The following is a 15,813-nucleotide window of genomic DNA, read 5'->3' as shown; positions in this document are numbered from 1 at the left end:
CTTTGTCTCTATATTTCCTCCTGTGAGTATTTTTGTTCACCCTTCTAAGAAGGTCTGAAGCATCCATACAGTGGTCCTCCTTCTTCTTGAGCTCCATATGGTTTGTGAATTGTATTGTGGGTGTCCTGAACTTTTTGGCTAATATCCACTTACTAGTGAGTGCATACCATGTGTGTACCTCACTCAGGATGATATTTTCTAGTTCATTTCATTTGCCTAAGAATTTCATGAAGTCAGTGTTTTTAATATCTGAGTAATATTCCATTGTGTAGATATACCACACTTTCTATATCCATTCCTCTGTTGAAGGACATCAGGGTTCTTTCTAACTTCTGGTTATTATAAGTAAGACTGCTATGGACATACTGAAGCATGTGTCCTTGTTATGTGTTGGAGCATTTTTCAGTTTTATGACAAGGAGTGATATAGCTGGGTCCTCAAGTAGTACTATTTCCAATTTTCTGAGGAACCGCCAGACTGATTTCTAGAGTTGTTGTACCAGTTTGCAATCTGAACAACAGTGGAGGAGTGTTCCTCTTTCTGCACATCCTTGCCAGCATCTGCTGATATCTGAGTTTTTGATCTTAGCCATTCTGACTGGTATGAGGTGGAATCTCAGGGATTTTTTGTATTTCCCTGATGACTAAGAATGTTGAACATTTCTTTAAATGCTTCTCAGCCATTCTATATTCCTCAGCTGAGAATTTTTTGTTTAACTCTGTACCCCATTTTTGAAAGAGTTATTTGATTCTCTGGAGTCTAACCTCTTGAGTTCTTTGTATATATTGGATATTAGCCCTCTATCAGATGTAGTATTGGTAATGATCTTTTCCCAATCTCTTGCTTGCCATTTTGTCCTAATGCCAGTGTCCTTTGCCTTTCAGAAGCTTCACAATTTTATAAGGTCCCATTTGTCATTTCTTCATCTTTGAGCATAAGCCGTTGGTGTTCTGATCAGGAAATTTGCCTTTGTGCATACATGTTCAAGGCTCTTACCCACTTTCCCCTCTACTAGTTTCAGTGCACCTAGTTTTATGTGGAGGTACTTGATCCACTTGGACTTGAGCTTTGTACAAGGCAATGCGAATGAATTGTTTTACATTCTTTTACAAGCTGACCTCTAGTTGAACTAGCACCATTCACTGAAAATGTTATCTTTTTACTACTGAATGGTTTTAGCTCCTTTGTTAAAGATCAAGTGACCATAGGTGTGTGAGTTCATTTCTGGGTCTTCAATTCTATTCCACTGATCTACCTGCCTGACTCTGTACCGATACCATACAGTTTTTGTTACTATTGCCCTATAATACAGCTGGAGGTTAGTGATGATGATTCCCCCCTGAAGTTCTTTCATTGTTGAGAGTAATAGATATTCTGGTTTCTTTGTTATTTCAAATGAATTTGCAAAGTGTTCTTTCTAACTCTGTGAAGAATTGAATTGGAATTTTGGTGGGTATTGCATTGAAGCTGTAGACTGCTTTTAGCAAGATGGCCATTTTTACTATGTTCCTGCTAATCCATGAACATGGAAGATCTTTCCATCTTCTAAAGTCTTCTTCAATTTCTTTCTTAAGAGACTTGAAGTTCTTGTCATACAGACCTTTCACTTGCTTGGTCAGAGTCATACCAAGGTGTTTTATATTATTCGTGTCTGTTATGAAGGGTGTCATTTCTCTAATTTCTTTCACTAGCCCATTTATCCTTTGAGTAGAGGAAGGCTAATGATTTGTTTGAGTAAATTGTATATCCAGCCACTTTATTGAAGTTGTTTATCAGCTGTAGGAATTCTCTGGTGGAACTTTTGGTGTCACTTAAGTATATTATCATATCATCTGCAAATAGTGGTATTTTGACTTCTTCTTTTCCAATTTCCATCCATTTGACTTTCTTTTGTTGTCTAATTGCTCTGGCTAGGACGTAAGTATTATATTGAGATAGAGTGGGCAGCCTTGTCTAGTCCTTGATTTTAGTGGGATTGCTTCATGTTTCTCTCCATTTAATTTTATGTTGGCTACTAGTTTGCTGTATATTGCTTTTCCTATGTTTATGTATGGGCCTTGATCTTTCCAAGACTTTTAACATGAAGGGATGTTGAATTTTGTCAAATGCTTTCTCAGCATCTAGTGAGATGATCATGTAGGTTTTTTTTTTTTTTGAGTTTGTTTATATAGTGGATTAAGTTGATGGATTTCTGTATATTGAACCATCCCTGCATCCCTGGAATGAAGCCTATTTGATCATGATTGATGATCATTTTGATGTTCTTGGATTAGGTTTGCAAGAATCTTATTGAGTATTTTGGTATTAATATTCATAAGAGAAATTGGCTAAAGTTCTCTTTCTTTGTTAGATATTTGTATGGCTTAGGTTTGAGCATTATTGTAGTTTCATAGAACGAATTGGGTAGTGTTTCTTCTGTTTCTATCTTGTGGAATAGTTTGGAGAATCTTGGGATTAGGTCTTCTTTGAAGGTCTGATAGAATTGAGCACTACACCTATCTAGTCCTGGGCTTTTTTTGGTTTGGAGATTTTTAATGACTGCTTCTATTTCTTTAGGAGTTATGGGAATGTTTAGATAGTTTACGTGATCCTGATTTAACTTTGGTATTTGATATCTGTCTGGAAAAATTGTCAATTTCATCGAGATTTTCCAGTTTTGTTGATTATAGGCTTTTGTAGTAGAATCTGGTGATTTTTTGGATTTCCTCAATTTCTGTAGTTATGACTCCCTTTCCATTTCTGATTTTCTTAATTTAGATACACTCTCTGTGCCCTCTGGTTACTCTGGCTAAGGGTTTATCTATCTTGTTGATTTTCTCAAAGAACCAGCTCCTGTTTTTGTTGATTCTTTGTATAGTCCTTTTTGTTTCTACTTGGTTGCTTTCAGCCCTGAGTTTAATTATTTTCTGCCATGTGCTCCTCTTGGGTATATTTGCTTCTTTTTGTTCTAGAGCTTTTAATTGTTCAGTCAAACTGCTAGTTTATACTCTCTCCATTTTCTTTCTGGAAACATTCAGAGCTATGAGTTTTCCTCTTAGCACTGCTTTCATTGTATCCCATATGTTTTGGTATATGTGCCTTCATTTTCATTAGATTCTAAAAAGTCTTTAATTTCTCTCCTTATTTCTTTCTTGACCAAGCTATCATTGAGTAGAGCACCATTCAGCTTCCATGTATATGTGCGTTTTTTTGTTCTTTTTTTGTTATTGAAATTCAGCATTAGTGTGTAGTGATCTGATAGGATGTATGGGATATTTCAATCTTCTTGTACCTGTTGAAAACCATTTTGTGACCAGCTATATGTTTAGTTTTGGAGACGGTACCATGAGGTGCTGAGAAGAAGGTATATTCTTTTTTTTTTTTTTTAGGATGAAATGTTCTATAGATATCTGTTAAATCCATTTGGTTCATAACTTGTTAGTTTCACTGTGTCTCTGTTTAGTTACTGTTTCTATGATCTCTCTGTTGATGAGAGTGGGATGTTGAAGTCGCCCACTATTATGGTGGGAGGTGCAATTTGTCCTTTGAGCTTTAGTAAAGTTTCTTTTATGAATGTGGGTTACCTTACATTTGGAGCATAGATTTAGAATTGAGAGGTCATCTTGGTGGGTTTTTTTTTTTGAAGAGTATGAAGTGTCCTGCTTTATCTTTTTGATAACTTTTGGTTGAAATCTGATTTTATTTGATATTAGAGTGGCTACTCAAGCTTGTTTCTTGGGACTATTTGCTTGGAAATTTTTTCCAGCCTTTTTCTCTGAGGAAGTGTCTGTCTTTGTCACTGAAGTGCATTTCCTATATACAGCAAAATGCTGGGTCCTGTTTATGTATCCTGTTTGTTAGTTTATGTCTTTTTATTGGGGAACTGAGTTCTTTGATATTGAGAGTTATTAGGGACCAATGACTGTTGTTCCCTATTGTTTTTGTTATTAAAAGTTGAATTATGTTTGTGTGGCTATCTTCTTTTGGGTTTGTTGCAAGAAGATTACTTTCTTGCTTTTTCTAGGGCGTAGTTTCTCTCTTTGTGTTGGAGTTTTCCATCTATTATCCTTTGTTGGGCTGGATTTATGAAAATATATGGTATAAATTTGGTTTTGTCATGGGATATCTTGGTTCCTCCATCTTCATTAATTGAGAGTTTTGGATAGATAGAGTAGTCTGGGCTGGCATTTGTGTTCTCTTAGGGTCTGTATGATATTTGCCCAGGATTTTCTATCTTTCATAGTCTCTGTTGAGAAATCTGGTGTAATCCTGATAGGTCTGCCTTTATATGTTACTTGACCTTATTCCCTTACTGCTTTTAATATCCTTTCTTTGTTTTGGGCATTTGATGTTTTGACTATTATATGACCAGAGGAATTTCTTTTCTGGTTCCATCTATTTGGAGGTCTGTGGGCTTCTTGTATGCTTATGGGCATCTCTTTCTTTAGTTTACAAAAGTTTTCTTCTATAATTCTGTTGAAGATATTTACTGGCCCTTTAAGTTGGGAATCTTTGCTCTCTTCTATACCTATTATCCCTAGTTTGATCTTCTTATTATGTCCTGGATTTTCTCTATATTTTGGGTTAGGAGCATTTTGCACATTGCATTTTCTTTGACTGTTATGTCAATGTTTTCTATGGTATCTTCTGCCCCTTAGATTCTCTCTTCTACCTCTTGTATTCTGTTGGTGATGCTTGTATCTATGACTCCTGGTTTGTTTCCTATGTGTTCTATCTCCAGGATTGTCTCCCTTTGTGGTTTCTTTTTTGTTTTTATTTCCATTTTTAGTACCTGGATGGTTTTGTTCAATTCCTTCACCTGCTTGATATTATTTTCCTGTAATTCTTTAAGGGATTTTTTTTCTTTCCTCTTTAAGGACTTCTGCCTGATTACCTGTGTTTTCCTGTACTTCTTTAAATGACTTATTTATTTCCCTCATAAAGTCCTCTAACATCATCATTAGGTGTTATTTTACATCAATATCTTGCTTTTCCTGTGTGGTGGTGTATTAAGGACTTGCTGTGGTAGGAGAACTGGTTTCTGACAATGCCAAGTGGCCCTGGTTTCTGTTGCTTGTGTTCTTGCACTTTCCTCTTATGTCTGGTTATCTCTGGTGTTAGCTGGTCTTGCTGTCTCTGACAGTGGCTTGACCTTCCTTTGCTCTCAGCTGTGTCAGCACTCCCAGGAGACCAACCCTCTCCTGGCAGTATCTGTGTCCCAAGAACTGTGGTAAAGTGTCAGCTTAGGGTGCAGAAAAAACCCGGAACTATTCACTCTCACACTGCTCCTTGGTTCCTGTATCCTGAGGGCTCTGGATAGGTCCCTCTGAGCAGAAGTCTCCTACATGTGTCATCACTCCTGGGCAATCAACTCTCTTCCAGGATTGGGCACAGAGAGCTCTGGCACATACTCAGCTCTAATCAAAGATGGAAACAGGAAGCAATATACTTTTATAATTTGGAATTAGTTCTATATTCAAAGAGCCCATAGTCTTGGCAGCCAAACTTCCATTTTCTTTACTATCAAGTAGCAGGCATCGTTGTTGTAGATTTTAGAGAATTTTGAACATTAGCAAGCTTACAATGAACAGTCTGTAGTTATTAATCTTATCTTGACATTAAGTGAGGCTGCTTCAATGCTACTCCCTATTGTTTGCTCTTCTGTTCTTGTTTCTGGTGTTGGGGATTAAATGCTGGGCTTTATGTATTCTAGGCAGGGCCTCTGTGACTGAGCTAAAACCACAGACCCTAAATCTTCATTTGTTTATCATTTTTTTTGATATCCATACTTGTATCCTTTTAAAGCTCCCTAAACCTTGATCAGGAAAATATTGTTTTGTGAAGTAGCTTGAAAACCTAAACAAATGCCCCTTTAAATACTATCCTTCTCCTAAGAGAAATACAGTGGTTTGGATGCTATTGTGTTTCCATCTGTGATTGTCTCTTATGTTGATCTCTGTGGTATCACTGACATGGACTCCTAAAGGTAATTATTATGCTTAACCTCTTTAACTGTAGAGACATTGAAACTGTAGTCCATCACAGATTATGGATGACAGTATAGAGCATAAACAAAAGCTAAAAACTAATTTTTGAGGAAAAGGCTTTCCCAAATATGCCTTGGAGTCCCTAGCATTGATGTGAGATCACTTGTATAGAATGTTTGTTGGAAGTTTGGAATAATCTTTGGGAACTGAAGTAACTTCTCTTCATGTATCTCTCAAATATCTACACTGCAGACAAGTTGCACTTTGGGTATCTGACTCGTGACTGCTAATGTAACTTGAAGGTGTAGTGACTTAGGAAACAAAGACATTTCCTCAGTACTTTTCTTCTATGGTATCTATCATTATGGAAGGCACCTAGTACAAGAGGCACCTCACTCTGTCACTCCAGAAAGCACGGAGCAGAGAGCATTTGCCAAGTCTGTACCACCAGGACCCACCCAACTGCAGAGGGTACAGAACATTGGAATTATTCATTTATACTGAAGTGAGAATGTGAATAATAATTTTAAAAAATTATCACAACTGTTTAAGAAGGACTGTAGGTACCAAAACACAAAATCCAACTTAGGCAAGATATTAGGCAAAATATCTCTCAATATTGCTCATAAATACTGACTCTACTTTTACTATATTAAGAATTTTCTAATCGTCAATAACAGAAAGGCAACTAAAGGGATTCCTGGGACTAACTGGTTATTGTCCAAATCATATTCCAAACCATCCATTTATTGTCCAACCACTATTGTTCAACTAAGATGAAGCAAGACCAACCCAATGCCACATGATCAGGCCTGGTGTGGATCTTTGAGAGAAGCATCACATGAGGAAGTACACAAGGCCAGATGCTCACAGTTTAAGTAAAATACACTTAGAAAAACGTATAAGTTTTATAAGTCAGATATAACAACTTGAGGAAATGAAGGAGACAAAGTTTGGTGATGCGGTCTCTGGTAGGTTTTCCACAACCTACTGGATGATTCTACACTCATGGTATATGAGCAGCACAAATTGGGCTTGGTGGCTTTAAAACAAAAAAGAAAGAACAAGAAGTTGGGAGAGGTGAAGGGTGGGCTTGAAAACAGTTGGGGTGGTGAATAAATATGATAAAAATTCATTATATTATTGCAAGAAATTCTCAAAGAATTCATAAAAATTTCACATTTTAAACAATAAAAACATCATTAAAATGGTAGAACATGAACTCTCTCAAATTTAAGAGCAGTTGCTTCTCCCATTTTGGCTTGACTGTTCCTCCCTCATTTTACTCTGCACTGGAAAGATTAATCATTTCCTCAGTCAATTAGTATTCATGAAGTACTTACCACGTGGTAGGCATTCTTCCCACAGTGGGATTATAGGGATGGAAAAAACTAAAGCAATTTCCTTCATAAAAGTTAAAGTCTAGGAAGATTAGCAAGCAAATAGTATATTGAATACTGACAAAGAGAAGGAAACAGAGTATTGTAGTCATTGCTGTGTCAAGACTAAGAAGTCTTTAGTCATATGCTATGTGGATAGACACTAGGAGACGAGGAAATTAAGCCATGTAGATATGTTAGCAAAAGGGAATCTTGCACGCCATGTTTACTGAACAAGGAGACCAAGTTTCTGGAGCAGATTGAAGCCAGAGGGAAGAATCCAGAACTGAGGTCAGAGAAGAACTGCAGGTAACAGAGCAGAGGTATATTGGGACCCTTTAGGTTTCTGTGGATTTTCTTCTGGGTTATGAGAAGCTACTGGAGGATGTTGAGTAAGCAGTTGTTTTTGATTAATGCATCTCCAAGAATCATATCATTGTCCCAGTATCCATGATGTAACCTCCCATCTTGCTCCTCAGGATGCAGGTTACACAGGTGAACACTATTTCACTAATGATGAGTAATTAAATATGAGCCTATGGATAAAACAACAAAGCCTTAGTGATATTATGATCACTGTGGTCACTTTAGACTAAAGACGTTTAGTACTTGAGAAGATAAAATTCCTGGAATAGGACCAGACCCACTCTGGAAGCAAGTATTCCATCATGTATTATTTTAGCTGTATTTATACCAGTCTCTTCAGTAGCACTAAACCAGTACAGTCATCAATGCAATAGAGCATGCAGACCTAGGTGTACCTACTTGACCATTCCTAATATGCAGTTGTTGTTCTAATGCTTTCATTTGAAAATGGACAAAATAATGTATGTTAAGTGAGCAGATATTATGTACTATCTATTGAACATTTTAGATATGCAGAATAATAAGCCTTGCAATGGTATTTGAAATCCAGAATACTACAACTGTCTCTTGTTTGTTACTGAATACCAAACTTGGGGCCATGAGCATGCAAAGCAAGGTCTTTTTCCGGTGAGCTCTACCTCCAGTGCCTACAAGTTTCACCTCCTTTCCCCCACTTATACTTCATTTAGAAAAGTTTATAATATAGCACAATGAAACTGAATTCCAGAGAGGATGGATGCCAATGGTTTTGATGTCATCAGTTTATCATGAAGGGAGGCACGAAACTGTTCACATGATAGAATGTAGCAGCACTTGAGTGGAAAGGGATGCTTCCTGTGGTGCCCTTTCAGTGGCAGTTTCTTTATATGTATCAGTTAATTGTACTTTACCAAGATGAATAGAAACTTTTTTTGTATTCCGTCTGGCATTATGTTTCTTTCACTCCTGCTAGAATGATTCTCCAGCTCCGTTTCTGAGCATTGAAACTGTAATTTGTATTGATACTCTTGCATAAAAGCATTCCAGCTGTTTGCTAGTTGGAAGTGGCTACAGTCCTTTGTTGACACAATTCCTTCTCATTACCAGGCCTTCCGCTGAAGAAAAGGAATTGATGTGTTACTCAGATGGCGTATTGTTTTGGTAAGAAGGAGCTAGATAGTGAAGTAGATAAAGACTTAATTAAGAATTTGACTGTTAATATTGTTAGCTTTAACTATACTCTTTAAAAACATAAAAATTTTGTGAATATGTTCTTTTGTCTCAGACCTTCAGTTTTGTCTTCATAGTAAATTATAGTGCTATTATTTTTGAATTCAGTGTTGTACTAAGGCAAGGCTACAGGAAGTTCAGTTTTAGGTCTTTAAAATTGTTTAGTTTTACAAAGGTCAGCTGAAAATGATACTCAGAGAAATTTTATTCAATGGCAACTTTGGAAGTTCAAATTTTACACTGATATCAATAGAAAAGACTAATTATTTTATACAAAACCATGCTATTAAAAAGGTGGTGGTGGCTTTTTAAAGCATTTAAAATGGTGTTAATGTTTGCATTAAAACACTATTTTCATTGATAATAAGTACTTGGTCTTTCTTTACAACTTAGAAAATACTGAAATGTTACTAAAATAACCACAATATTTATAAGAAATAATTGTCTGTTACTAAGTAATTTTATTCTTTCTATTTCTCTGACAGGATGGTGATTCCAGTGACTTATTTATCTAACACTGAGATATACTATAGATGAAATTTTCAAGAACTCACAAGGGTATATATTTATAAATTGATGAATTGGGATTACTCATTTCTCCTTTTGAGGTGCCAAAGGCTAAGAATTACATGGAGACAGGAAGGTTTCCTTTTTATTTATTAGATGTTTCTTTTTTCTTTTTTTATTAACTTGAGTATTTCTTATATACATTTCGAGTGTTATTCCCTTTCCCGGTTTCCAGGCAAACATCTCCCTCCCCCCCTCCCCTTCCTTATGGGTGTTCCTTTAACCCTCCCCATTGCCGCCCTCCCCCAACAGTCTAGTTCACTGGGGTTCAGTCTTAACAGGACCAGGGCTTCCCCTTCCACTGGTGCTCTTACTAGGATATTCATTGCTACCTATGAGGTCAGAGTCCAGGGTCAGTCCATGTATAGTCTTCAGGTAGTGGCTTAGTCCCTGGAAGCTCTGGTTGCTTGGCATTGCTGTACATATGGGGTCTCAAGCCCCTTCAAGCTCTTCCAGTTCTTTCTCTGATTCCTTCAACGGGGGTCCTATTCTCAGTTCAGTGGTTTGCTGCTGGCATTCACCTATGTATTTGCTGTATTCTGGCTGTGTCTCTCAGGAGAGATCTACATCTGGCTCCTGTCGGCCTGCACTTCTTTGCTTCATCCATCTTGTCTAATTGGATGGCTGTATATGTATGGGCCACATGTGGGGCAGGCTCTGAATGGGTGTTCCTTCTGTCTCTGTTTTTTTTTTTTTTTTTTTTTTTTTTAACTTGAATATTTTTTATATACATCCCGAGTGCCCTTCCCCTTTCTCGGTTTCCGGGCAAACATCCCCCTGATCCCTCCCCTCCCCTTCTTTATGGGTGTTCCCCTCCCCCATCCTCCCCCCTTGCCACCCTCCCCCCAACATCTAGTTCACTGGGGTTCAGTCTTAGCAGGATCCAGGGCTTCCCCTTCCACTGGTGCTCCCACTAGGATATTCACTGCCACCTATGAGGTCAGAGTCCAGGGTCAGTCCATGTACAGTCCCTAGGTAGTGGCTTAGTCCCTGGAAGCTCTGGTTGCCCGGCATTGTTGTACATATGGGGTCCTGAGCCCCTTCAAGCTCTTCAGTTCTTTCTCTGATTCCTTCAACAGGGGTCCCATTCTCAGTTCAGTGGTTTGCTGCTGGCATTAGCCTCTGTATTTGCTGTATTCTGGCTGTGTCTCTCAGGATGGATCTACATCCGGCTCCTGTCGGTCTGCACTTCTTCTTCATCCATCTTGTCTAATTGGGTGGCTGTATATATATGGGTCACATGTGGGGCAGGCTCTGAATGGGTATTCCTTCTGTGTCTGTTTAATCTTTTGCCTCTCTATTCCCTGCCAAAAGGGTATTCTTATTCCCCTTTTAAAGAAGGAGTAAAGCATTCACATTTGATCATCCGTCTTGAGTTTCATTTGTTCTAGGCATCTAGGGTAATTCAAGCATTTGGGCTAATAGCCCTTATCAATGAGTGCATACCATGTATGTCTTTCTGTGATTGGGTTAGCTCACTCAGGATGATATTTTCCAGTTCAACCATTTGCCTCTGAATTTCATAAAGTCGTTGTTTTTGATAGCTGAGTAATATTCCATTGTGTAGATGTACCACATTTTCTGTATCCATTCCTCGGTTGAAGGGCATCTGGGTTCTTTCCAGCTTCTGGCTATTATAAATAAGGCTACTATGAACATAGTGGAGCACGTGTCTTTTTTATATGTTGGGGCATCTTTTGGGTATATGCCCAAGAGAGGTATAGCTGGATCCTCAGGCAGTTCAATGTCCAATTTTCTGAGGAACCTCCAGACTGATTTCCAGAATGGTTGTACCAGTCTGCAACCCCCCAACAATGGAGTGTCTTCCTCTTTCTCCGCATCCTCGCCAGCATTTGCTGTCACCTGAGTTTTTGATCTTAGCCATTCTCACTGGTGTGAGGTGAAATCTCAGGGTTGTTTTTTTTTTGATTTGCATTTCCCTGATGACTAAAGATGTTGAACATTTCTTTTGGTGTTTCTCAGCCATTCGGCATTCCTCAGCTATGAATTCTTTGTTTAGCTCTGAACCCCATTTTTTAATAGGGTTATTTGTCTCCCTCTTGGTCTAACTTTTGAGTTCTTTGTATATTTTGGATATAAGGCCTCTATCTGTTGTAGGATTGGTAAGATCTTTTCCCAATCTGTTGGTTGCCGTTTGTCCTAACCACAGTGTCCTTTGCCTTACAGAAGCTTTGCAGTTTTACGAGATCCCATTTGTCGATTCTTGATCTTAGAGCATAAGCCATTGGTGTTTTGTTCAGGAAATTTTTTTCCAGTGCCCATGTGTTCCAGATGCTTCCCTAGTTTTTCTTCTATTAGTTTGAGTGTGTCTGGTTTGATGTGGAGGTCCTTGATCCACTTGGACTTAAGCTTTGTACAGGGTGATAAGCATGGATCGATCTGCATTCTTCTACATGTTGACCTCCAGTTAAGCACAGAATTTCAGTCTTTGAATCTTTAACACTCCCCACAAGGCTTGGTCCCCAACTTACGGTACTCCTGGGAAACTGAAGTTCAAGGGAAGAAAACTGAACCACTGGTGACATGGCCTCAAGGCCCCAGCTCCTCTTTTCTCATTTATTTATAAATACTATAAGTATGAAAAATTCAGGCCTTCAAAGAGTCTGATTAGTTTTTAAATTTTACACTCTATACCTTCATGGTGACCCTGGTTTCCTTCTGGGATAGGTAGGGTTAGCAAGTTTGTGTAGCTTTGAAGACACATATGTGGAATGCCATCAAGAGGTAACACAAGCAGTTTTTTCTGGTCAGAACCTCAATGTACACTTAACCATATTAAGGCTACAAAAATTTGCCATTATTTGTTTCTGAGAAGAAATTTCTAAAATTCTTATTTATCTTGTCAGCTTTGAAGACTAACTATGAGAAGTAGCTTTAATGAGTCCCATTTGCTATTTTATCTTTGTTAACAGGTCACTGTGAATCATGATGGCATCATATAATCTCAGGTCCCGGTTTTAAATCATAGTATTTTGGGTAAAGGACTTGCTGCAGAATTCAGCAAATAGGCAGCATTAAACACACTTCCCCCAAACCACCAGCAATCTGTCATTTATCTCAGGCCAGTATCTCGAAATACTTCAAATACTTTCAGATCCCAAGAAGCTGTACTGAAGCCTACCTAGACACAAACACACTTTATAGTGAAGTAAACAGTGCTACCAGGAGTCAGGAAACCTGAGTGGGAGATTTATGTGATGACATCAGTCACCAGGATGGACTTGGATGAGTCTCTTCAGGTCCCTGGCTCTGTTTTCTTGTTTGAGGATTCATTTGCTAAACAATGATCATTCAGTACTGTCTAAAGTTCCGTGGTTGTGCATTTGTTCACAATGCACTTTAGTTACTTGTTTAGATTCTGGATGAGTTTCCTGAAGTAGTGCTTAGAAATCAGTAGTTTAAACTCCAGTCACTTCCCCAAGGCTTATAGTGGGATCCCTTGCTCCCACACAGAAGCAGTGATCTGCCATTGTTAATCCCTCTAACCTTTAGCACATTTTCAGTGTATGACATGTGAAGGGATTTTATAGAGCTGGAAGACCTTACACATCAGTCTAGTTTTCACTGAAGTCCTACTATGCATCTTTCCTTTTCTGTCACTCTAGCTGACTAATCTTAGCGTGATTTGTCACATTTATCAACCTGGCTCCAATGATTGTGAATACATATTGTACAATGTACAATGATCCTCTTTATACTTCAGTGTGCCTTTAAATATATAGAGGCTGTGTGCCCATACCCCACCCCCAACCTCCCAAAACAAAAGAGAAAAAAAGAAAAGAAGATCCAAGCCAAGCCAAATTGAAGACATGGCCTGACCACATGGCACCTCACAAGCAATGTAAAAACTCACTCTCTGGTGCACACAGGCACAGGCATATACACCTTGTGCACATCTCTGCACATTCACAAAAACACGCACAGTACCTAACTTGGGGTCTATGTTTTGCCTGGCTGCTACTTCCATTTCAGATTAGGGGCGCTCTGGCCATCAGAAGAGGCTTTGCATTGGGTGTCGAGTGGCTTCTGTGGGCAGATTGCAAACAATGAGTGTAAAGAGAACAATGAGGGTAATGTTTATTGGAATAAAAATTAGGTTTTAAATTCCTTGGGGGAATGAACCAAAGCCAATGTTTTCCTGTTTGGTGACATTTTTTTTTTTCTTTTTTAAACTGATGTCGTTTGGGATCTTCTGAAGAAGGAAAGGGGGTGGGGGGACTTCAGCAATTCAGCTCTTTGATTCAGAAATGAAATCTGAAAAGCTGTTTTATTGAGGCTTTTGGCAATCCCTGACTTAATCAGTTTTGACTGTGCCGAAGACAGTAGCCTCTCAAATTCAGTGCAAATCCGAGCAGTGGAGGGGATTTTTCAGGGGGGGAGACAGCCCAGTTGTTTAAAGAATCCTGGGCCAATAGTATTTGATAGGCGGAGTTACGGCAGTGTGCACTGCTGAGCAAGATAATTCTGAATGAAGACTTTAAAAGCACATGCTGGATGGCCTCTGGTTCCGCCCTTTGTGCAGACAAAAGTGACTGGGTGGCCAGGCTTTGCTTACTGTCTGAGTTAATGAAGCTTGTTTGATAAGGTTTTCTTTAAAAAAAAATACATATAAAGGATTTATCAAAAGCCCTCATGAATATTTCATGAGTTGATACATTCGGCTGAATGGATTCAGTGAGTCTCAGTGTGTAACTTGCAGACCAGCCCCATCCACAAGGAGGCTGGTGACAGAGGAAGCACTTTGGCGCATTTTCAGAGGCAAAGGCAGCCTGATGAAGCTCCTTGTGACAGGCTGACTTGCCATTCTCCCAGTATGCTGCTCTTGCTCTGAAGTGCTCCAGGATTGGAACCACCACGGCTTCCCAAATTAGCCTAGGACGAGTGTGCGGACCCAGCAGCCTTTTAACCTGCGGCAGTGCCTTTGCTATGTTCAAGACTGTTGTTGTGGATGGTGAAAGCTAGCGCGCCACACGAGACATGACAGCAAAAAATTCTTCCAAAGAACTTACAGCTTCTGAATCTGAGGTTTGCATAAAGACTTTCAAGGAGCAGATGCGCTTGGAACTTGAGCTTCCGAAGCTACCAGGAAACAGACCTACATCTCCCAAAATTTCTCCACGCAGTTCACCAAGGAATTCACCATGCTTTTTCAGAAAGTTGCTGGTGAATAAAAGCATCCGACAGCGGCGTCGCTTCACTGTGGCTCATACATGGTAAGAGGGGACTTAATGGCATCCCCTGTGCTCGTCAGATTCTTGGGTTCTCAGTGATTTAGAAAGGTTGAAACAGAAATGTCTGAGTTTTGTTCTGAATGCATAGCACACGTCTGAGTTGAAGGGATACAGTAGGTCAGCTAAGAATACACAAGCGTACAGTGTGCTTAAATATCTTTGTGCTACCTGCTGTTTCCAGATAAAATAAGCCTCTGACTGTGGAGACTCTTCGAAAAGACTGCTTACAAAAAATGTATTTTGGAAAATAGGGAATTGAGAGAGTTTTTAAAAGTAAGATTTTTGTTTCATCTCTGTTCTGTGATCGATTATTTTAGCAGTGTATATTTTTTTGGTACAAGAATAGGTATTTTCATCTCAATTCTAGTCTACTTCTTAAGATAACTTATCAAAGCCTAATTAAACATGTTGTTTTGTCATGGGTATGGGGCATAGACCAGGGTGAGCTTTATCCTTACCAACTTTTATCTTTACACTGCTCAGGGGATAAGGAAACTAAGTTCTCACTTACAAAGTTGCACTCATAGTCAGCTGTGATTTTAAATTGCTTAAGTTACTTAAAAATGATGTATACTTTAGGTACGCCAAGTATAAGAGTTTAGTGACTCTGTAGAACTGAACCGAGCTCTCCACCTCTAGCATATATTTTACATGGACTGTAAAGGCACTAGACTGGCCTTCTTAAAGCAGCGCAGTGAAGAAGTACAAGGAAAGAACCCTGGCATTAAGTTACTTTGACCTGAAAAACCTGGGCCACTTCAGGTTTCTTTGAAGGGACATGTTCTTTCAAATTAAGGTAACCTTCCAAATTGGTATTTGTGCCTCAGTCTTAGTTAACACAGAGCATGACAATAAAAGCAGGAAGTGGTTTCTTAAGGTAATCCCCACAGTGATTTTGTGCCTACATGCTAGAGTACCAGCTACCATAATCAACCAAGGCTTCTGAATATTTGAAAATTAATATGCACTGCGTTGTTTCCTCCTCGCCAGAAAAATGTGCTTGCTCTGTGCACAATGTGTTGATTAATCATAGTTACCCATAGAAAGATGTGTCTCGCTTTGATGAATTGCCAA

General features: G+C 38.8%; 1 protein-coding gene across 2 annotated transcripts in view; it reads left to right on the top strand.

Moving 5' to 3' along the window:
* Pde4b (phosphodiesterase 4B) overlaps nucleotides 1-15,813 on the top strand; it is a 535,922-nt gene that overhangs the window by 162,798 nt on the left and 357,311 nt on the right. Inside the window, exon 1 of one of the 2 annotated variants that reach the window (XM_032901656.1) lies at nucleotides 13,477-14,721. The exons of the other annotated variant lie outside the window; for it this stretch is intronic. Coding sequence (XP_032757547.1) covers nucleotides 14,486-14,721 — 236 coding nt within the window. The 5' untranslated portion in view covers nucleotides 13,477-14,485. Of the gene's footprint in view, nucleotides 1-13,476; nucleotides 14,722-15,813 lie in introns of those variants that run through there. 2 annotated transcript variants of the gene reach the window in all.

The sequence above is a fragment of the Rattus rattus genome, chromosome 1, assembly GCF_011064425.1.
Source record: "Rattus rattus isolate New Zealand chromosome 1, Rrattus_CSIRO_v1, whole genome shotgun sequence".
NCBI lineage: Eukaryota > Metazoa > Chordata > Mammalia > Rodentia > Muridae > Rattus > Rattus rattus.
The sequence above is the reverse complement of the archived record's forward strand: the minus strand, read 5'-3'. Positions and strand labels throughout refer to the sequence as shown.